We start from the raw sequence: 22,933 nt of genomic DNA, 5'->3' as shown, positions 1-22,933 counted from the left end.
AATGCAAAATATGTTTTTTATTTATTTGGCCATTTTGTTTTATCCATAAAATATAAATAATGGCACAAATTTTTAGCAATTATAGAGGAGACGAAAAAACACAAAAAGAAAAATGAAGAATAAGAAAAAAAAATAACGGGTGGAATCAATTACTTAAATAATAATTCGTATAATCTGAAAAAGAGTTCTTGTTTCTATAACTTTTCCCACCGTTCATACATTTAACAATAAATAACTTTTTAGCTTGATATTTACATTTTTACACGATTATTTTCAAAATATTAAGGCTCAGTTTTCTTCGGAACCTAAATATTTCGAAAAAGAATCATTGCGCTAAGGTCGTTAACAAATTTGTTCATTCTTATTGTATAAATTTCACTGCCTATTTCTTTAAGTCCACGCGATAACTAAAAGAGTAAAAAGTAATCTTTTACATATTAATTACATTAAAGTAAATATTAAATAAATAAACAAAGATAATAAATAAAAATAAAACTAGGATTTGATATACATATATGTATTAAGGTACACTGTGAGGAATTTTACTTAACTTTGTTTTAATTGTAAATACATATAACATTCATAATAATTATTACTTTTTGTTATTGATATATAATATAATTAAAAACAGTTTATCATACAATTTTTTTTAAATATTCAAGTTTGGACAACATGCATTTTGCTAAGGTTTACACATGAAATAGCTGATTTTGGTGGTGAATCTTAAGTTAATAAGAACTTTTCTTGCCTTTTAATACACATATATTTAAGGGGTTAAAATAATTATTATTATTGAGCAAACAATTACATTTTTAGGCAAGTCTTCTATTTCTTTTCAATTCTAAGTATATATTAATGTAAATTTTAGAAAATACATAACAACAATTTTAACATACAACCACAATGAAAAGAATAATTCTATTATTTATAAGTTACAACTGTATTAGTATTCTATTCGTGACAATATAACAAAATATAAATACATATGAGAACTGATGTTAGTAAAATAATCCTTCATAAAGGAAGTCAATTTAAAAGAAATGTGGAATCAATTGAAAAAAGAAATTAAAATGTGAAACGAATACTTAACATTTCCGATTCTTTATTTGATTTTAAAAGCTTGAAAATAACAAAAATTCCCTGCACAGCAGATGACAAAATAAAGATATATAATATTTACAAACTGAAGAAAAAATAAAACTACATCAAAAACGAAGTGAAGAAACATATTTCTACATAGATCTATGTACAAATATACACACATACACACAAAATGTATACTTTTATATATATATTAGAAATTTAAATTTAAGTATAATTTGATATTTATAAAAATAGTTATGTAATTTTTTGTTATTGATAAAGAGAAATTTAATAATAAAAACAAATATGAGGTGATGTGTTTTAATTGAGGTAGAGTCTTAAGAAATTAGAACTGACGATTGGTTTTATATTAAGATACGTTATTTTTTTAAGTTATTGGAGTAAAGCTTATGTTTATTTCAAGATGTGAACGCCGTTTAATAGCTGAGTATTAGTTCGAGTACTGCAAGGGGACCTATGTAAAGAGAACTTGCACATAATGAGGACTACGGAATAAAAATCCTTTAACAAGTTAATCCTGTCAACTTGATACCTTTGAAGTGTTTTTTTTTTTTTTTTTTTTTTTTTTTTTTTAAATGATTTTAGGCGCGTTAACATCTTAGGTTTTTGGCGCCCGGAGCTTTTTTCAGTGCACTGCCGGCCTCCGGACAGCGAGCTGTAAGAAGCTCCTAGGAAGAGAAAATCTAAGGGTCAGCAGCTGGATTCGAACCCGGGACCTTCGCGTGGGAGTCCAGTACGCTAACCGTATAGCTAATCCCTTCCCTGTTTTTTTTTTTTTTTTTTTTACAGCAATTAAATAAAACAAAATTAAACAGATTAGAATAAATCACAGTAATAATGGTGACGAAAAATTTAAAACCATCCACTGGCGGAAGACAAAATTTAAAATAAAACTGAAAGAAAGCTGAATAACTGCCATTTAAGTTTCGTATATTATTTCAGATCTTAATAACAATACAGATACTTACAATTATTACCATTAACTTACTACCTAATACTAAATCCTTAATTGTCAGATTTACACTATCTTATCTTTGGTAATAATTATAAGTAAATCTTAGAGGTCTTGAGGGTTTTTTTAAAAATAGGGATTGAAATCTCTTAAACTTTCTTCAAACTTGTCTTTCATTTTTGGCTAAGATTTTTAAAAACTTGAGTAAACATTTTCAACCGAAACAGTATATTTTTTAAAAAACTGATAACGTAGGAACCCGAAGTAAACGGCGCACATGCTAATAATATATCGAAAAAAAATGAGATTAATAAATTATTTTGAACAATCCAAACATTTATTCTTTTAATCGTCATTTCCACGTGAATGCTCCTTTCGGATGGACATTCATTTACAAGGAAAAAGTCCTTCGGCAATCAAGCTTTGCCGAAAAATCCTCATAAAATTTAAGGCTTGATTTTATAAACTAAATTTTCATTTATTTATATTTATTTATATGAACTTTTCGTTTATTTTGAATCGAAGCCTTAAATAATATATTGTGATACATTTTAGTACGGTACGTATTAAGAAAAATATTACAGAATAATAACACGAAGGGTGGTAATATTATGTTTTACCATTTAAGTTTTTATAGTTTCGGCGAATGGAAATATTGCACTACTTAAGGTGATGTTTTGTATACCCTAAAATAAAACTGAAATTAATACGTATAGTTAAAGCATAACAAGTTACAAAGGTCCTGCTAAATCCAATTAATTTTTATTTTATCATGGTTAAATGAAAATTGATAATCGTACAATAAAACTATAAATGTAGAGATCTTGGTGCAGAGGTTCAAGCTGAACGAGATACCTCTAAAAACACAATTTATTCACGTTCTTAAACTGATGAAATGTTCCGATAAAATAAAAGTTGTTCGACCGGATTTCTGTAATAAAGGCAAGATCAGTAGCTAACAATATTGAGGTGCCTCAACAACCCTATTGTTTCAAATAGTCTTTAGAAAGACAATCCCCCCCTCATATCATAACAATCAGTTATGATTCATTCATAAGCAGCCGCTACGGAATAGACCAGCATCCGTTGCACACAATTTCAAAATGTGGAAGTTATTTTTACGAAATCTAGAATTATCCCAATGAAGAATTTCAATTAGGTCATTTCTTAGAGTGTTTTATTAATGAAGATAGTAGTACAATTTGTAACTTAAGAGGTATTATTTATGCCATACGATTGATAAGTGGCCTACACCCAAAAATAGTATTTCAAAGACTTATAGCTAAGGTCACCAAATAAGCAAGAAACATTTAAATTGGGTTTAGTAAAAAGCGCCTAGAGTTTTAGACAATTTTGTTTATAATTTCTCAAAATTATGGGTTTTAAAGCTGTTTTTTATTTATTGTTTTACAACTTCTAAATTATTCTGGAAAAGCAGAAATCCTGGAGGAAAATGACAGTTTGTTGTAGGCATTTTTTGAAAAGCAAATTAAAACTTCTGAACAACCAAATACACTTCTAGAGGTAGTGAAACGTTGAAAGTAGGAACTGATATTAGGAGGAACAACAGAGTCAATTATGAACGCAACCTTTAGCCGACTACAAAACAAGAAAGTATTTTTCTTTGGGAAATTACAGGCAAGACCTAAGTAACTCTATATTATCTTAAGACAGAAAGTAAATATTATTCAAAATTGGACGGTAAAGAAAGAACATTTTAAACAATTTTTCTTAACTTAAATACAGTCAATCTTTTATATCTCTATAAGATATCTTTCAAAAATATTAATTAGAGCCAAGTGATCAAATAATTTGTAAATGCAGAATCTGAGGAGGATAAATCTTGTGATCTAAGCACATGATATTATGGTTTCATTTTTCTACAAAGTAGGAACTATTTAAAACTGTAATAATAAAATATAAAGATGAATTTAGGACCAAGTATTCATCATCCTCAAATACTGTATTTACATACAAATATCTCTTAATATAATGTAAAAATATTCTAATGAAAATATATCCCATTTGTTGTAAAATATAAAACAAATCAATGGTCCTAACTTTGAACTGTTATATGTTGTTTATAATATGCTTAAAAATAATACACGATATCTATAGACGTATGATATTTCTCTATTTTAATATATATATTTTTAAATATTTTATTTATTTTGAACACAAGAAATTAATCTAAAGTTTTAAAATATATATATATATATATTTTTTGTCATTACCTTAATTTTATTTATAGTTATATCAGGTACAATGAAGAGTACCGGCTTTGTACACTTACTATTTATTATAACAAAACACTTACCGACATCATTCAAAAACAAAAAGAAAAAATTACTCTACTGCTTTCTCAATATTTTCTTCAGGTTAAATTATTGACTCATTTATTTTCCTTAAAATTATGTAGATGGTGCGTAGAAAAAAATGTGCGTTGCCTTGAAATGAAAGGTACACCGAGAACCGCCATAAATAAATTTTCTCAAAAATGTTTTCAAATTAAAAAAATTGATTTTGATTTGAAAGAAAGATTAGTATTTTTAGAATGTAGTAGTACATTTGCTTTATGGAATAAGTTGGAAATCTTATTCCAAATTTTCTGGCGACAGATAATATGAAATAAATTTGTTTCCTTATTGTGCTTTAAGAGGGAAGAGAGGCCAGTTTCAAAAAACCAAAAGTTAACTTCAAACATAAGCATTCATTAAAACGTTAATTCTAAAAATCCTACATGAATGATTACTAAAAAAAAAGGAAGTAAAATGCATTTTTGGAAAATAGGTTAGTAGGAATTCTCAAATCTTTCCGAAACGTAGACTGCATTTAAAACCCAGATGGAGCCCACTAAAGTAACCGTTCCTTCACCTTCAAAACTGCCCCTTTGCTATTAATAAATCCTCAGATTTGTGGTGAAAGACACGGCTGAGATGTTTCAATTTTGAAACCATTGATTTGGAGGATTTCGCTCCAAAAGCGAAAACGTTAGCACTAAACGACAGCAATGTTTTTTTTGGCTGAAGGCATGATTTAATTCTCAGATTTTATCATAAAAACCCTTCCTCTAACGCTTCTGAAGATTACACCTAAATTTTCTCAACCTTCTTCTAAGAATGTTTATCCTCTCAAAGCCCATACAAATTTTATTGAACTGTTCGGGACTCCTCTCGTTTAGAGAATATAGTTATTACAAAATAAAAATCTATTCTAAATCCAAAATCTAAAAAAGAAGCCGCGGATAATTTAGGACTGCTTGAAACTGATATTTTTGCGAATTAAGAAATTCATTTTTAGCTTACTGAAAAAAATGCTGAACGATTTTTCTTTTTTAAGCAGCAGTCAAACAAATAATAAAACTTATACCTGCAGCAAATCCTACAACTATTTCTTTTATATATTAAAAAAGGGGGGGATAGGAGATAATTTAAGAAGCACAATGATGTCTTAATCTCTTCAATGGAACAAATTACCGGTACACATTACTAACATATTTAAAGCAGAGAATCAGAAGCCTCAAAAGATGTTGCAGCTTCCTCAGAAATTGAAGAAGTCCTCGTCGGTTTATACCGATTAGGACTTGGTAGAAGTGGTTGAGCAACTTCATTCCATTGTTTAGAGTCACATCCGCCACCAATTAATGTTCCGCAACCACCACCAGCGGCACTAGTTCCACCACACGAAGATGGACTTCGTTGTCTTAGTGTCATTGAAAATTTTCTGGGCTTATCAGGATCGGTTATTGATATTTCCAACTGGCCCGTATCTTCTAGTTGTACAGATGACAATGGTACATCCAAACATGGAGAAATTAATCGTGGATTGTTCGCTAGGAACTCTACAATCTCTGAAGCTTGAGGACGTTTCTTGTGATCTATATTCCAACACGATTTAATCAATGAATCTCTGAAAACAAAGAAAAAAATAAAATAAATGATTTTTTTTTTTTTTTAAAGTCAGTTTATTTGGGTATGCGATAAATTAGTCACGATACTTACAATTGTGGTTTAATGCCAGCAGGAACCGTTAAAGTATTTCCAGCTTTAACGTGTTCTAAAACTTGATTATTGCTCAGCCCTTGGAATGGAAAACTACCAAATGTAATAATTTCGTAAAGAAGTACTCCAAATGACCAAACATCTGAAGCAGGTGTAAATACTCCGAGTGCTAAACTTTCTGGTGCCATCCATCGCACAGGTAACATTCCTGTTAAATTCAAAAAGTTGATATTGGAAAAAAAATTATATACTTATTATTTCCTCCTTATTTATTAATTAACTTTTAGTTTTATGAGGTCCATCCTTCCTTTTACTGTAAATTAATATTGCAATTATTCGGATTATTATTATTATTATATATCTTATTATAGATTATTTTTTCACAATGGTTTAATATTAATGTTGCTAAGAAGGTGAAAATAATAATAAGATTAATTTGTATTGTCGACTGTTCCTCAGAATTCATTTGTCCATAAAGGAAACATTTTTTTTTTTTTACCAAATCGTACACAAAATAAATAAAAACATAAATAATAATATCAATATTACCTTTTCTGTTGAACCTATAATAGTCATTTTCAAACATTAGCCTAGTCATGCCAAAATCAGCAAGTTTAACAACTCTTGACACGTTTACTAAACAATTCCTTGAAGCAACATCCCTGAAAATAAAAAGAGGGTCAGAAACATTTAGAAGACATTAGAAGAGTATTCCTAAAGTTCTCAAGTTGACGGTTATTATTTTTACAAATTATTTTAAAATAGTATTATGGAATTACAAACTTTGGAAGAAAAAAAAAAATCTAATATATGGATTCGAAGTCGAGATCTCCTCGTTGGAATCCAGCATACACTGCCCAATGAGCTATTTACTTCTCTAAAGGGTGATAAAATTTATAGATACATCGCGAATTCTCTTCCGATTTTGCCTTGAACACATTGTTAATCAGGACTTCCTCTGATTTTTGCTTAGAAAACCGTAAAGCACGCTGAGACAAGAGGCTACGATGTTATCAAAGCAGAATTAAAAATAAGGGTTGCTAATACGAAGGAAATCCTTATAATAAATTCTAAATAAACACAATAAAAACTTTTTAATTAGTTGCCAAAGGCTTTCTTTTGATGAAGGTTGGTAGAAAATGAAGTCCTATTTTAACAAAGAAATTGGTCTGTGATTAGTTGTGCTTTTGCCAAGAACATTAAAACATACAGATCTACAAAGATGCCCAACTAATCTAAGAAGATTTATGAGTTACACACTTAGCATAATTATTTTAAACATAGGTTAAAATAGTAAAAATAAAAAATAATACGTCGTTTAATCAGCTGTTCAATTCATTTAATCATTTTTCTGCCGGTAAGCTTGAGTGCACCTTCAGCACTAGGCGAAAATGAGTTTCAAGGTAAACTGGAAAACCGTGTGGAAGATCCTTGGTACCCTCCTTATCTAACTTTGTAATGCTGGTAGGAAAATTAGTTTGCTAAATCATAAGAACATAAATAAACAAACCTATGTACATATTTAAGCTGAGCTAGATAACTAAGTGCTCTGGCAACATCCAAAGCCATATTTGTTAACTTCTTGTTTGATATCTCATCGTTATCATCGGCTTTTTCGTTCACTAGATGTCTACGGGCTAGCAGAAACGTTTTTAGATCACCTATCGAAAATGATACTGTCTCAAATTATCAAACTCTTGTCACATAAAAAAATAAGGGATGATAAATATCTAAATCTATATACCGTAAAGCATAAATTCCATAATTGTATAAACTGGCTCATTCTTTGTGCAAACACCTAACAACTGAACAATATTTTTATGATCAAATCTCTTCATAACTTCTGCCTCGCTTAAAAAGTCCAATTTTTCTTCAGTTGTCGAGCCAACTTTTAAAGTTTTTACCGCTACAGCCACCTGCAATGTTGCAGAAAGTAGTTGTAGTTAGTTTGTAGTTATCAAATTAAAACTATAAAAATCTTCCTAGATTTTAAAATTATTTTCCTACAATATGGAATTAAGAATGATTACTACAGAAAAATAAAATTAAAATAAAAGAAATAAATAATAAAAGCAATCTGTACATCTAATTAACTATTTAACTTTTTGTTAATTTTCGTTTTTTGAAGACTAAATATTTGCAAGATAAAACATGTACAGTAATGGCTGAAAAACCCGGAACGTATTTAATTAGAATCGTAGTTGCTAATTTCTAGCGTTCAATCTAGTCTATAAAATGTAGGAGTGTTAGTGCGTTTGAATTTGAAAAGTCCAAATTATTATTATTTTTTTTTACCTACACAGTTTTAGACAACAATTATGTATCTCTGCGAAAAGATTACTTTGAATGTTTGGGAATGTCCGAGTAAAAGTTCCTGTTATTCTTGTAATTGTGTACAATCTTCCAAATTATAATGTTAATGTAGTCTTTTATGTAATAGTTTAATGTGGTCACGTTGTTTATTACCATCTGTGTCTACCAGTTTATAGACAGTTTTTTCAGTTTCTCTGGAAAATGTAATTGCTGGGCGCGAACTGTAGAAGCCCATAGAAAGAAGATCTGAGGAAAGTAAGACAAACTTGAACCCAGTCTGGAGGCAGCCCACCACGTTTCCTTAATCGCTACTCTTTTTTTTTTTTTTAACACAGCGGCTCTCCGTTGTCAGTAGTATACCAGAATGTTAATAACGTTCGTTCTCTATAGCTATTAAGTTATTTTCAATTAGAATGAATTTTCACACTTCAATTCATAAGGCAAGACTGCGTGAAGCATGGAATAAGTAAAATGGTTTGATGCTGTAAAATTGTGGTCGCACTGTATCTTTCCGGTGCTGAATTAATAAAAAATTTATTCCCAGCGCACTACTTACCCATCCTTTTTCGTTGAAGTAAGCTTCCCCACCATAGACAGTACCAAAAGCACCTTCTCCAAGTTTTCTGTTGATTACCACTCTATCCTTTGGTATTTCCCAACTATCCAGACCTCCAAAAGTAGATACTGACAGCAAATCGATTCCAAGGGATTTCATGTACTTCTGGGTTAACTGCACTTTTTTATCATATCTAAATATAAGAAATGAAATAATAAATCTGACCAATTAAAGCTTTTTAGAATATTACAAAAATGTTCACTTTTTGAAGAAAAGAACTCACGTTATAAAAAAAGGTGACTGATAAAAAAAAACCTTTAAATAAGAAATTCGTACCTGTGCTTTATAATCAGAAAACCAACTATTAAAAATAGTATTAGTAATGCAATGCCAAGTAAATTAGCCACAATAATAGCCGCTTGACAACCTACGTTTAGTAAGGAAGCAAAAGAATCGATTACACATTTAGACCCACCATCCGAAGGTATTATCCCACCTTCATTTAACCACACAATTTCTTCTTTTCGCAGAACAAATCTAAAACACAAAAATACAAATTTTACATAAAAATTATTTATAACAAGGATAATACGTGCTGAACAAATAGATAAAAGGAAATACTTACTTATCAGGAGAAACTGTTACGTTTGGTATATTTGGGTAATATGTGCCAACTATTTTGGTTTTCATATTGTACCATTGGACTACATTAACAATTGAATATCTTGACGGTCCTCCACCGAAATATATATGCCCTGATACCCCATTAAAATTTGTATTCTGTATTATTTGAACCATTCGCCTAAAAAAATTCAAAAATTTCTATTCAAATTTGGCAAAAAATTGTAGTCCTTTAAGGAAGTGTTCAGCAAATTATTGTCGGCAAGGAAACTCCCAGAATGTGTCTGAAGTCTCGCGGACCTCTTGTGACAATGATGAAAAATGAATTGATTATAATTTATTGTATTTTATGATTCAGATAAATTTTATTTCAACTATTTACGGACACGCTCGAGATCCTCGGACCACAGGTTGCAGAACATTGCTTTAAAGGACAATCTGAGCACTAAGAAGTTTTTCTGTGTTTCAAAGAATTGGGTTAATTTTATTTTCTATGGTTTTCAAAACAGTGAAATTTTAAAGATAATTAGCAGAAGGTTTTTATTAAAGTGAGAAATGTTTCGTCACGTACATTTGTCCTCTTTAGTGGGTCTCAAAAATCTCTTTTGCAAGACTTACTCAGAGTTCCAATATTAGTTTAAAAAAGAAGAAAGAAAAAAAATTAACTATACAATTTACATATTATAAATTTAGTTACAATTGATTTCTAGGAATACTTTGGGAGTGTTGGATTTTGAAACTAAGTAGGTTCCCTCCATAGGGACAACCAACCTAAGAGAAACTTAGGGAAACTTAGTCTAAGAGATATTACTTTATTTTTTGCAAATTCACAAAATGTATAGCTTGCCAGAGATAAGCAGGCAATACACCTAGTTCTAAATAAAAATTTAGAATCATATTTACAAGGGATGAGAACGAATGAAAAATTGAGCCCAAATGAAATGAGCCCTGCCCTTTTTTGCTGCCCTTTTAGAGGGACGAAACTGTTGACGGGATATAGATAGAACGAAATACGGATAAAGGAGCGGAGGGCGGCAAACTAAATCACTTTTTTAAGTGAGTCAAATTTTTTGTAAATGAATCTTCAATGTGTTTCAAGGTTCAAGATTAATTAATCATAAAAAAAACATTAGTTTATTACGTGACAGTTTTGTCATCATGCAGAGATGAAACAGATGATTGATTTTCTTTCAGAAGCGTATTCAATGCGTAAGCGTAAGTCCACACAGCGTCGTAGGCATAACCAGCGTAATTAGATGGTGTAAGCAATCCTACTTGACATTTTTTCTCATAATTATCTCTCCATTGTCTTACTGTGATATTTTCTTGCATGATATTATCATCAGGTGCGAAAAATGAATGTGTTATTGCCAAATGACCATTGATCGCCTAAAAAATGCATTGCAAATTAATATGATAAAAAACATTTTATAATTAATACAGAAGCTACTACCCGTTTTCATTGACGAAATGGTGGTTAAGGTTTTATTTAAAGTTAGCAAATTGTAAATTACTTACTTCTATCATTTGATTTGTATCGCAAGTTAAAGGCAGTCCTCTAGTTTCATTAAAAATAGTCGTATTGTACCAGTCTGTAGGCAACCATAAAGGTAAAAACCAAACGTATCCTTGTTTTGCAGTCATTTTCATATGATATGCTTCACACATAACTACTCGAGCTGCTTCATCATTTACATCTGCTATTATAATTCTAGCATCTATATCTTTAAATTCTTCTAAGTACTAAAAAAAAGGATGTCAATCAAACAAGAGGACGAAATTTAAGAATAAAAATGACATTACTTGATTTCTATCAAACACGGATACACTGAAGTACTAGCGGGTGCCTGAATGAGTGTGATTTTGCATCGAGACCAACAACTATAAAAATGAAGCCTAATTTTTTAAGTCACTAACTTAAATTAATCCAGAGTAAGATTAATTAATGTGGGCAGTTGTTCGGCTTAGGAGCTAAAAATCGTTTAAGAATCTAGATAGTCAATGATCGAGCTTATGTGACTGAAAATTATTTTAGCCTAATGTTTATTAAAGTACTTCTGAATAAGTATGTAAATATTTTGTTTCAGTCCCAGAGTGTAAGAAGAGATAATTCCAACTAAGGATTATAATGTTGACATCTGGCTGAGGTGTAGATTAAAGCGGTTAGGAAACCCTACTGAGCGAAGTCAATCCTAAGAAGCTGAATCCGTTTAGACCCCCAATCCCAAGAGATTAAAGTGCTGGAAATTGAACGATTTAAAATAAAGAATGCATAATAATAAAGTTTTAAAACTTACCTGTCTCATTGCCGAGTCTTTGCCCCAATCTTGGGGAAATTTACGATTTGCAACGAATGTAATATCATTTTGCTGTAAAAGATCCTGCGTTAATGATATGTATTCCGTGTACTTTGTACCATCTTCAGTTAATGAGGCAACTCTTTTCCAATTGAGTTCTTTAAATAATTCAAGATAAACATACCTAACAAATGAAATGATTACAAATTAATTCTCAATTTCATATACTTCCCTTGAATAAATGATAATCAATATTATATATATACATATATAATATATAATATAATATAAAATATTTATAGATACATATATATATTTATATATGTACACAAACATAATAATAAAAATCCACAGTAGCATCATAACTTAATAAATTTCATACAGTAATCAAGAGAAAACTGCGCCTGGGGCAAAGCTAGAATCTAACGCGTCTCCCAAGATTTTTCTTGGAAATCAAATTAACTTTTAATATGAATTTATATTTAAAAAAAAAAAAAAAAAAACCGGCAGCAAACCGGTAAAAAAAACTAATTATATTTAAAAAAACCGAGTTGTTTTTAACTAATTATATTTTTTAATATTGCTAATTTTAATACAGCATGAAAAACCCATAATAGTGCATATTAATTTATGAAGGATCATAAATGAAGGGGAAAAAAATTTCAGCCTCCTCATAAATTGCTAGAAGCAGGCACCTTAGCACAGCTCAATACTAAAACGTTGGCGCATGTAAAACAATGTGTACAGCAGAGCATCATTATTTGAAACTAACAACTGAGACCGGAGGTCGTTACCGAATGGTTGAAGGGAGGGGTAAAAAAAACTAAGTTAAAATTAAGGATTTCAAGTTTATCTTCAAATTTAAGCCTGCTTTTTAGTCGTACTACTTAATATTGGTTGTTTTATTCTTTTTATTATAAAAAACTACATGCCTAGAGTAGTTGCAACAGGGACGCACTAATTACTATTAAATTACTGGCACTAGTTATCTAATCAAAAACATTAAAAAGAGAATATATTTATTTAATTTGTTTTCGCTGCTGAACACAGACGAAAAGAAGTTTGAAAAGCAATGTTTCAAATTTAAAAATTTATCCAATTATGTTTTACCCTATTAAACTATCTAGATTTGATTCTAATCAACAGCATACATAACACAATCAATAGTGGACACAACACAATGTTTAATTTCATCTAAAGCAATCCTAAAAAAACAAAATTTTCCTACAATTATCTTATAAAATCAAAATCCCAACAATGTAATTCCAAAAAAAATAAAATCAACTTACTTGAACTGCTTATTTTCTCCAATTGTTCTAAAAAAATATGGATATTTAGTACGATCAGAGAAGCTAGAACCTTCAGCACTGTAACTAATTACAACTGTCTTAAAGTGTTTCGAAATCCCAGCTAATGGTTCTAGAGTATCCGAACAAGCTGGACCTAAGAGGATAATAAAAATGATAAAAAGAAGAAATTTTTCTATTATATTCAAAAAAGAAATTATCTAAATGCGATTAGACTATTTAAAATAAATATATAATTATTGGAATGCCCTAGATTACAACATTTGCCTTTAGCTATAAAATTCACTAAAATGTGGAAAGAATATTGCCAATTTCAGACATTATTTTTCATTTTTGCAACAACTTAGGGACTAGGACATCTCCAGAAGCTTATGCTATAGACCATTATATTATTTTACATTGTTATACACATATAAAAGAAAGGTTGCTGTGTCTTCTGTCCTGTCTTTTGATTTACTATGTTGATAATATTGTATCTACAATCATTCACAATTAATGCTTATTTTATTGACCTCTGAAAAGATTTCTGCTTCGGTAATCCACTCTTTTTCAGCTAAACATGCGAACATTATTAGCAGATGATATCTCTTATCCGTTGATCTTTTCTTTATACAAAGAGAAATGTTTTAGATATTGACTAAAGCTTTCCTAAAAACTTCTTAAATTATATAAGTAAGTAAAAATAACTTCTAAAATGAGTCTAATCTGTTAGCAAAACTAAAGAAAAGTCAAAATTGGGAAAAATTTTCCCTTTGAACTTTTTTATTAGAAATAATTATTGGTGGGGTTTTCAAATATTATTATTCTTTTCTTTAACTTAATGTAATTCAACCGATAAATGTATATGTAACAAAATTACAAATTACACAAAGGAATTAATGATGGCTGAGAGTTCAGCTTTTAGCTTTGTTTATTAAGTTTATTTATATTTACCTAATTGATAATTACGGTTTTTAATTTAAAGCATAGTACTTGATCTTGCTTTAGAGCAAAGTTGATGATTGTGCTGTAGAGTCAATTTTAATAATTTTGTTCAAAGGCATTCCTATACTTTTAGAAAATTTCAATCCTCTTACCTAACACTCCCGCCAAAGAATGATGTTCTCCAAATAACATGTATTCCACAAATGTTTTCATTACTACATCAGCTTTACATTGACCATTATCTAATTTCATAGCCAGGGAGTAGTTCTTTATAACACTGTATTTGTTTACAGCATTAACCGCCATTATTGCACCTTTAAAATATGGAGCAAAGATTTAACAAAATACACAAGTGATGATAAATGTGGAGGGGTAGAGTCTTGAGGCCGAAATCTATCTCTAAGGACAGCATTTTTATCTCATCCTTAAATCTTTTAAATTTGACCATTGTCAAACAAGGTTCTCGTATTGTACTTCTCTTATCCTTTCACTGGCTGAAGTTCTTTCTTTAGGGAACAAAATTACTTTCTTATTTTGTACACTTTATAATCTAGAACATTGAAGGCGAGCTTTACTTCTACAACACTAGCATTCCCGTAAATATGTACGATATTGATGAATACACCTAGACAAACGACTAAGATGGAACCGTCACATGAGATTCAAAAGAACTGACAATCTGAGATACAAAAAAAAGAAGACTACTCGACGTTCAAAACTGATTCTAACTAATAAGAGAAACCTACAGACCGTCCTGCTTCTTCAATATGAACGTACGGAATGCAGTTCTATAGAACCGACAAAAATCTATCAACTGATTTCATACCTTTTAATCTAAAATTCTAAAAATAATAGTTAACGCGCTCCCTTTTAAGTTTCAAATTTCACATTCTGTCCTAAAAATTCCTCTCACCTCTGTTTTATTTCTCATTTCTTTTGCTTGTTGCAATAGAAAACAGTTGCAAAATAAATAAACAAGTGAAAAAAAGATTATATGTTTTGTTTTTAAGCACGCCCTATCAAATATTTCACCTTTTTCCACTGGAGGGTAACAGCCCTCTCGAGACCTCTTTAGAAAAAAGGAATTCGAATAATGAATGATAGAAGATTAATTATTTTAAAATTGAAAGAAACTAATGCCCTAAAATATAACATTACAATCTGTAGTAGCTCTTTTGAGTGTTAAGTGTTGAATGTAGAGGTACATAAAGAGTAAAAGATATACATATGTGTGTGTATGAATCATATATATTTAAACAGAAAATAGTGAATATGCCGACCTGCAACAGCACCGCGAGCAGCGTGTAAACCAGACATTGGAAATATTCCACCAATATATATGGTTTGATTGTTATCAAATACAGTCAGCCAGGTTTCCCAGTTAGTAGTGTTCAAAGTGAGAATTTTATGATGGCGTCTCATCCAAGCACAAGCAACTTGTGTAATATTTACTGGTCTTTCATTATTGTTTTTATATTCAGTCATATAGTCATAAACCATTTCTTTTAAATCTTCAGATCTAAACTCCATTTTTTGTAATGACTGTAAGCACAATTAATTATTGATGTATTAATTTTCTATTTTTTTAAGATAGCATTTTAATCTACAAAATAAATAAATTAATTATACCTCCAATGCAAACTTGGCTACTTCATCTAGTTTAGGCCAAGCCACTTTCACGTGCCTTTGGTTAGCATACGAACAAGTAGTATTGTCAAAAAGATCGCAGGGTGGAAATGAGACTGATAGATGGTCAACGGTTAAAGTTAACACACTTGGTGTATAACTAAGAAATACTATTAAACCACGGTTTTTTGGATCTGTAGCATAGTATTTATCAGTTAAATAATTGACCACTTCCATTGCTGAACCAACCCACGCTACACGAACATACAAGGACAATCTTTCTATATCTGATGCCACAAATTCTGTCATATCTGAAAATTTCCATTAAAAATTAATTTCAGATTTTACACTTATCTTTAATGTTTTAGAGGCACTTTGTTTGTCCTCTCAATATGTGAAGTACTAACACGACTTTCTTTGACTGCACTTCTTTAATACAACAATTATTTCAGACTAAAAATATACAGGTATATCTGTAATAGCTCTATAAAAATATACAGATAGATGGAAATAGCACTTTGTACTAACTCTTAAACCAGGGGTGTCAAACTCAAAAGCTAACTTGGGCCAAATAAACAATGCTTAACTTTAAGGGGGCCGCAAAAAAAATCAATGTTCATAGAAACAATAGTTATTTATTTTGACTAGTACATTGTAATAAACATATATAAAGTTAAATTATTGTTTATATCCTGATACTTGACATCTCTTCTCTGATACTATCTTTCCTATTTCGGGAGAAATTTTATTGGCGTTTCCATTCATAACAGAAAATAATTGCTCGCACTGATAAGTACTTCCAAACATGGAAATAATGCTGATGCTGAGCTGATGCGTAGCAGTTTGCCGTTGATAGCTTAGTGTGAAACGGACTCCATTTCAGCCAACTAGAATTTTACATTTTCGCGCGTACAATTTAAAATGATCCGTATAGTATATAAATAAAGTATATTATAATTTTATATACAAGGTTTCGTTTCTAATTAACATTTCTATTTTATTTTTACTTTGCGTCGGATATATTGACTGGGCCGCAAAAGAGGTTCATCTCGGGCCGCGAGTTTGACACCCCTGTCTTAAACCACTAAAATTAAAAGGCGCAAGCAAAGAGAAGTTTTGTTTTTTTTACCTTTTAATTGAACTGTAATAATTTCAGACTTCTTCAAATTTGTACTTTGTTTTTTTTAATTAGTTTATATAAGTACAAACTTTTTTTTTGCATCGACGGCTAGACCATTAGTGCAGATTTATGAGTTCAATTTTTTTTCCAGACTAAAATCTCTTCGGACAGATTTTACACCCAAGTTTGTTTGTTTTTTTCTTACTGTATTTTCTGCGGAGAAAATAAGAAACTTTCTCTTCTGTAATTACTCAGTCAAGGAAAGTCGTGACTTTTTTCTTCACATCACAATTTTATTTGTTAATATATTTTAAATTATTACCTGGATTTTCAGTAATAAGAACAGCACATTTTTTCCCTTCTTTACACCTATCTGGAGTGTAGAGTCCATTTTCACAGAAAGATTTTTCACAATGATATTTTCTAGAAAATTATTTGTTTTCAACAAAAAAAACTGGAAATTCTATTCTTTATACACACACAATGAATGTTATACAATATTACTACTTACTTGACTACAGCATTTTCAACTAAAGTATTTTGTACTACATATTTCCAATCATCTTCAGACAATGAAAATAACATCGCCGTTTCAAGATCATGAAAAATTTTCCAATGATCAATGTGCTCTTTTCTATTTTGGGTATGATGAGGTAATAGTTTTTTAGGAATAAACCAGCCATATCTGTGAAAATGGGAAAGAAAAAATGTTCAAACAAATTAGAAAGAAAAAAAAAAATATTTACTTAATTGGAATAGTTACACTAAAAATGAGTATACTTTTAGAAGTAACTCAATTTTGAAATGCTGACTGTGTTAGTCAGTTTGAAGACAATCCAAGTATTTAGTAGCTGATAGAAGTGTGCTCAGCTTCCGGACAATAGAATGAATTTAATTCTTTTCATTTATCTTTTCTGTCTTTGTTTTTTTTTTTATCGTGAACACCAATCAAAATATAAATAATAAAATTTTAGCTAAACTTGATGCATCAGCAAATAAGAAAATCTTATTTCTAGATTTATTGAAATTAATTACAAAAAAAAAAAAAAATACTTTTAAGAAATTAGATAAATGTATATTCTTACCTGCCGGGTGGACCAAGATTTCCACAATCTTTAACGCCTAACATTTCATATGGATTCTCATGAGCTGGGATCATTACTTCTAAATCTACTACATATTCAGGCCTAAATATGTCATAAATAAGAAAGTATTAGAAATATTGACAAAAAAATAGAATACCTAAATATAAAAAATTATACATACGGAACATTCTCATCTTCCTGCCATAATCGACGAAGCTGTTCGCTTACATTACCAGAAGAATTATATTGTACAATGCCAACAGAGGCGTAGCCCAGTACTTCGGTTAAAAGTATCTGATAAACTTGCGTAGTCAACTGATGCAGAATCCGATCAGATACGCCAAGCTTCAGTTGTACTAGGAATCTTGACATCAAGTATCTTTTTGGATTTACTTCTAAAAATTAAAACAAAAGAAAAATTTAATATTTTCCAGACTGTTATGTAAAAAAGAACTAAGACAGCGTGTATTTCAAAAGGGCCAAAATACTGAAATTGCTCAAAGTAAAGTGACAAAAATAAGAATATCGATTTCAAAAAGGCCAACATTAGGTATTCAATTTTATTCTTTAAACTATACTTTGTATATAAGTGATCTTATGCAATATTCTTATATTGATATACTGATCTAGTTCCTGACCCTCTTGATCCGGGAAAGTCACTCGTCATTCGATAATCACTTCATAAATAAGAATTAACGTAAAATTTCAGTCAAGATGTTTCAAGTAATAATCCAATTGCGAATGCAATTAGTGTTTTCATCTTACATACACTTGTGGGGTCTTTTCAATAAGAGTAATGCAATTACCAAATACTCTCTTTTCCCCTATCTTTCATAAAATCTTTTGAGTATGTTTACTTTAGACGTAGATTCAATGAAGGTCAAGTTTCTTTCTCTTTACATGCTCCACGAAGTATGAGCTTGCACTAATTTGCATTTTAAATGCACTTTTAAACTGAAGTAAAACAATACAAATAAATGATTTGAATATTACTTTTGAAATTTTCTGTTTGTTTTTTTATGGCAAAAAAATTCTTCTAAATTTAAATCAAATTGAATCTGAAACATGGAGTACCCAATTATCGAGTATCAGTGGGTTCTATTAAGCAGAAATTCCAAACAATGTATAAGAATTTACTTGGAGCACCAACCAAGTATAATAAAGTATGAGAATCGAGTCTACAGTCTTCAAAAAAACAAGTTGTGTTTAGTTTCCTTTAAAATGGTAAATCACTTGAAATTCCATTACTGTTTTCTGAAATATTTTTGTAAGCAGAGATTTATTACAAGATTACAAAGAAAAAGGCTAGTGCATGATTCATTCTCAAAGTCGGGAAATGTGTACTAAATACAGAAAAAGAAAACCAAATTCTAAACAATGTTTATTCGATCTACAGAGGAATTAATGTAAAGTAAAAAAGTAAAGTAATTGCCTAATTTTTCAGGCGGGGCTTAACGTCCAACTACCATTTACTAGGAGTCGTGGACGGAGGCGACTAGTAAACGTACTTTACTATTTCTCATTTAACCATTAAATAAAAGGCCAAGACCGGGAATCGAACCCAATACCAATAATGCTTATTAGCTTTGCAGGTCTCGCCTCTTAACCCGCTCGGCTACCGTGGCGCCTGGAATTATTGTTCTCTGAATTAATGTAAATTAGTTTATAATAAGAGAGTTGGCGACCAAACGGCAAAATACAAAAAAAAACAAAAACAGCCAAACAGTAAACGAGCGAAATTGAATTAACTATTTAATTAATGTAAAATTAAGCACAAACCTTCATTTTGCAGACATGGAGTTAAACAAAAGGCTTGCTGTACTAGAAGTAACAATAGCCAAAACAGCTTGGACAGATACCCCATTCTTTTGGTACTGCTCGTAATGTCTGAAAAAAAAAAAGAATATGATATAGTATCTGCGAGGTAAAAATTAAGCAAAAATATTAATAATAATAAATATAATCAGCGTTGTGATGATCACAGTAAACAGTAAAGTTAAACAGACCCACATTCATAAATATAGACATGAATAGAGTTACAGTAAAGAAAAAAGAAGTCATATAGGGAACCTGCCCTTATCTATCGCTTTCTTTCCAAGCTTATTGTGAGCTAGCTATTAGAGCTATTGTAATTGGAGCAAACTAGATCTTGAAGAATTTCTATGTAAGACTCTTCTCTCTTCTCTTCTAAGGGTTACTAGCGGAAAAATGCGTTATGCTAGGGTCCTATAAAGAACAATAATTCCGCCACCTATTTTATTAATACAAATTGCTACTTTGATAGTAAATACCGTAATATTTAAGTTGGATATCGTTTTGGGAGAGAATTCCTTCGGTTCAATCTAATGTTAAAAGCGGGAAGATAAAAATGTCTTCTTTCACGCTTTAAAACTATCTAAGGGTTTATATTTTCTCATAAACATAACCTGTATTGCAGAAAGCCTAAAAAACTGGAAAAAAATGTCAAAAAAATAATGGAGCTAGATTGAGCAATTCACACACCAAATTAAAGAAAAAAGGGATGCTGATAATAATTGTAATAATTAACTACACTGAAGAATCCTTGACACTTAAAATTGTAATGATTGCAGTAAGGAAATTCAGGATAGTATTACACCTGACTTTCTTAATACTCTCTGCGAAGACCACCAAACGCCAAGTGGTTTAAACGTCGCAAATAAATTATAAACATTTGATGAACTTGGTTTTGGAAAATAACACCAACAGGAGTCTACGCTTTCAATACCAGAGTTCTAATTTCGCGATTTTTTTTTTTTAATTAATGGAAGAAAAGACCTAAGGAAAATCAGGTGCGTAGCTGACCTACCGATTAAAATTTATCACTCTATTTTTATAAATAATTTCCTTCCACAGAAAGATCTAATAATTATTTTAATGTATTATACTTGAAACATGTCTTTGAAACAAATTTATGAATAGCTGAGAAGTGCTGAGATCCAACGGAATAATTCGGTACTACTTACTCTCTATAGAATCATTTTTTTTAAATAATTTATTTTAATAGTTTAATAAACTTTAAAATAATATGAAAGGTAGATAGTTTAATGGGGTATCAAAAAGAAGGATTTGACGGAAATAAATGATTAAATAAATTAATTAATCTGACTTAATAAATAGGGTATTAATGCTCGTTTTTTTTTCTTTTCTATATTTTAAATTTCTAAACTTCTGGCAGTCCATAAATAATTCCATAAAATTTGGCTTATTGTGAACTGTTGGAAAGTTTGAAGAATGTACTAATTTTGATTTTGTACTTCACAATTTTATCATTTATAACAGACTTGAACTATATTTTGATTAAGATAAAAGCTATTTAAAGATGAAGTGCTTATTAAAAATAGGAAAGGATGGTTAAATAGAACAATAATTTTCAACTTGCCAATGCAATTTTTAGCAGAATTTATATAAAACGAAATGAAAAGAATTTTAAAACCACCAGTTTGAGAAAGATTTTTATATTTTATATATCCTAAAATATGTTCTAGATAAATAAATTTAACAAATGGGTTCAGTGGCTGCTTGGTAATTTTTCAGAATAGTCAGGTAATATTTTTCTTTGCCACCCACATTGTATACAAATAATGAACCAGAAATATTATTTGCATCAAAAACAATAGTTTTTTTTTTTTTTTTTTTTTTTTTTTTTTTTTTTTTTTTTGGCGCATCAACAGCTGAGGTCATTAGCGCCCGGAGCTTTTTCCAGTGCACTGCCGGCCTCCGGACAGTGTTCTCTCGTTACAGACAACACTGTCCATCACCGAACAGTGAGCTGTAAGAAGCTCCTAGGAAGAGAAAATCTAAGGGTCAGCTGCTGGATTCGAACCCGGGACCTCCGCGTGGGAGTCCAGTATGCTAACCTCATAGCTAATCCCTTCCCTAACAATAGTTTATTTACCACTTTATCCACAATAAGGCCAATAACAGGTAACAAAAGAAAAAAGTGAAAAACCACTCTAACAAATTATAGAATATTAAAAGAAAACCACCCTAAGGTAAAATGATAATAAAAGCATTGGAATAGTAGGTCAAACATTCTACAAAGCCTAGCTTTTAGATGTGGTTATCCATCCAATGATGTGAAAAGAAATTGTGAGAAAATTTTTGTAAGTTTAGTTTTCCTCAGCTTTCTTTATATATATATAAAAAGAAAATGTAATTACCTCGTTTTGTTTTCTCACATACTGTAGAAATGGATTCTTCTATTGTTGAAATACTAAGTATATTGTGCCATATTTATGTACTTCAGTACATTTATTTTATTTTGTTTCATATGATACGGGCGTACTCTGTTAATGATGTCAGTGCGTCAGTGAATGGGATGTCTGGGATGAGTTTTATATTTTCCTCTTTATTCCATTTACTATGATTGAGTTGGGGAATTGTGAGCATGTACAAGAAACTTTTTAAACAATTGTTTAATTTATAATTTAAAAGTTACATTAAGTTAAATTTAAAAGAACACCTATCTTCTTCTGCAGTAGGTGATCCTCCAAGGAGATTGGAGAGAAGATGGCCCCGCGATCTACTCACATCATAAGAACAGTATAGTAAGAGTACGATACTGGAGTGACACCATTCTTCTATCCATCGCCTTCTCCTATCCATGTTCCTGATATTTTTATCTTAAGTCACATTTGCTTGTTGCCACAGTTGTGAATTTCAATAAAAGATTTTTTTTTAAAGTTTTTTTTATTTAATTATCCTTTTATTGGGATTTGCACCTGTACCCTCAGGACACAATAAGTAAATGCGATAAATGTATGTATACAGTAATCTGTATATCCAGTATGACCATCCAGTGATGGCCGCCATTAGTCACCCAGTTGGTCACGGGGCCAACGGCGCCTCAGCCGTCTTCGAGGATTGGAGGGTAGTTGAAGATAAGTTTGTAGCTAAAGGGTTGGGATAAAATGAGAGTTTTTGATAAAAATTTTTATATCGGATTCTGGCAAGTTCGGAAATGAGTGGAATTTGGAGATCTGTATGTATTGTGTGGTTGCTAACAT

General features: G+C 30.4%; 1 protein-coding gene across 3 annotated transcripts in view; it reads right to left on the bottom strand.

The window, feature by feature from the left end:
* Positions 1-2: 2 nt before the first annotated feature.
* The window catches only part of LOC141456378 (uncharacterized), a 158,587-nt gene continuing 135,656 nt past the window's right edge, over positions 3-22,933 (bottom strand). For all 3 annotated transcript variants that reach the window (XM_074132308.1, XM_074132310.1, XM_074132309.1), the window contains 20 exons: positions 19,686-19,793; positions 18,088-18,301; positions 17,907-18,008; positions 17,333-17,506; positions 17,144-17,244; positions 15,705-16,012; positions 15,356-15,617; positions 14,228-14,389; positions 13,134-13,287; positions 11,845-12,028; positions 11,066-11,290; positions 10,689-10,936; positions 9,552-9,728; positions 9,263-9,463; positions 8,927-9,119; positions 7,802-7,973; positions 7,568-7,718; positions 6,607-6,719; positions 6,058-6,265; positions 3-5,965 (listed from right to left, as the gene is read on the bottom strand). In XM_074132308.1, coding sequence (XP_073988409.1) covers positions 5,554-5,965; positions 6,058-6,265; positions 6,607-6,719; positions 7,568-7,718; positions 7,802-7,973; positions 8,927-9,119; positions 9,263-9,463; positions 9,552-9,728; positions 10,689-10,936; positions 11,066-11,290; positions 11,845-12,028; positions 13,134-13,287; positions 14,228-14,389; positions 15,356-15,617; positions 15,705-16,012; positions 17,144-17,244; positions 17,333-17,506; positions 17,907-18,008; positions 18,088-18,301; positions 19,686-19,793 — 3,869 coding nt within the window. In that variant the 3' untranslated portion in view covers positions 3-5,553. The remainder of the gene's footprint in view (positions 5,966-6,057; positions 6,266-6,606; positions 6,720-7,567; positions 7,719-7,801; positions 7,974-8,926; positions 9,120-9,262; positions 9,464-9,551; positions 9,729-10,688; positions 10,937-11,065; positions 11,291-11,844; positions 12,029-13,133; positions 13,288-14,227; positions 14,390-15,355; positions 15,618-15,704; positions 16,013-17,143; positions 17,245-17,332; positions 17,507-17,906; positions 18,009-18,087; positions 18,302-19,685; positions 19,794-22,933) is intronic.

The sequence above is a fragment of the Rhodnius prolixus genome, unplaced genomic scaffold, assembly GCF_049639745.1.
Source record: "Rhodnius prolixus isolate KJV_2025 unplaced genomic scaffold, Rpr scaffold_4, whole genome shotgun sequence".
In the NCBI taxonomy this organism is placed as follows: Eukaryota; Metazoa; Arthropoda; class Insecta; order Hemiptera; family Reduviidae; genus Rhodnius; species Rhodnius prolixus.
This window is presented reverse-complemented; position numbering and strand designations above follow the sequence as displayed.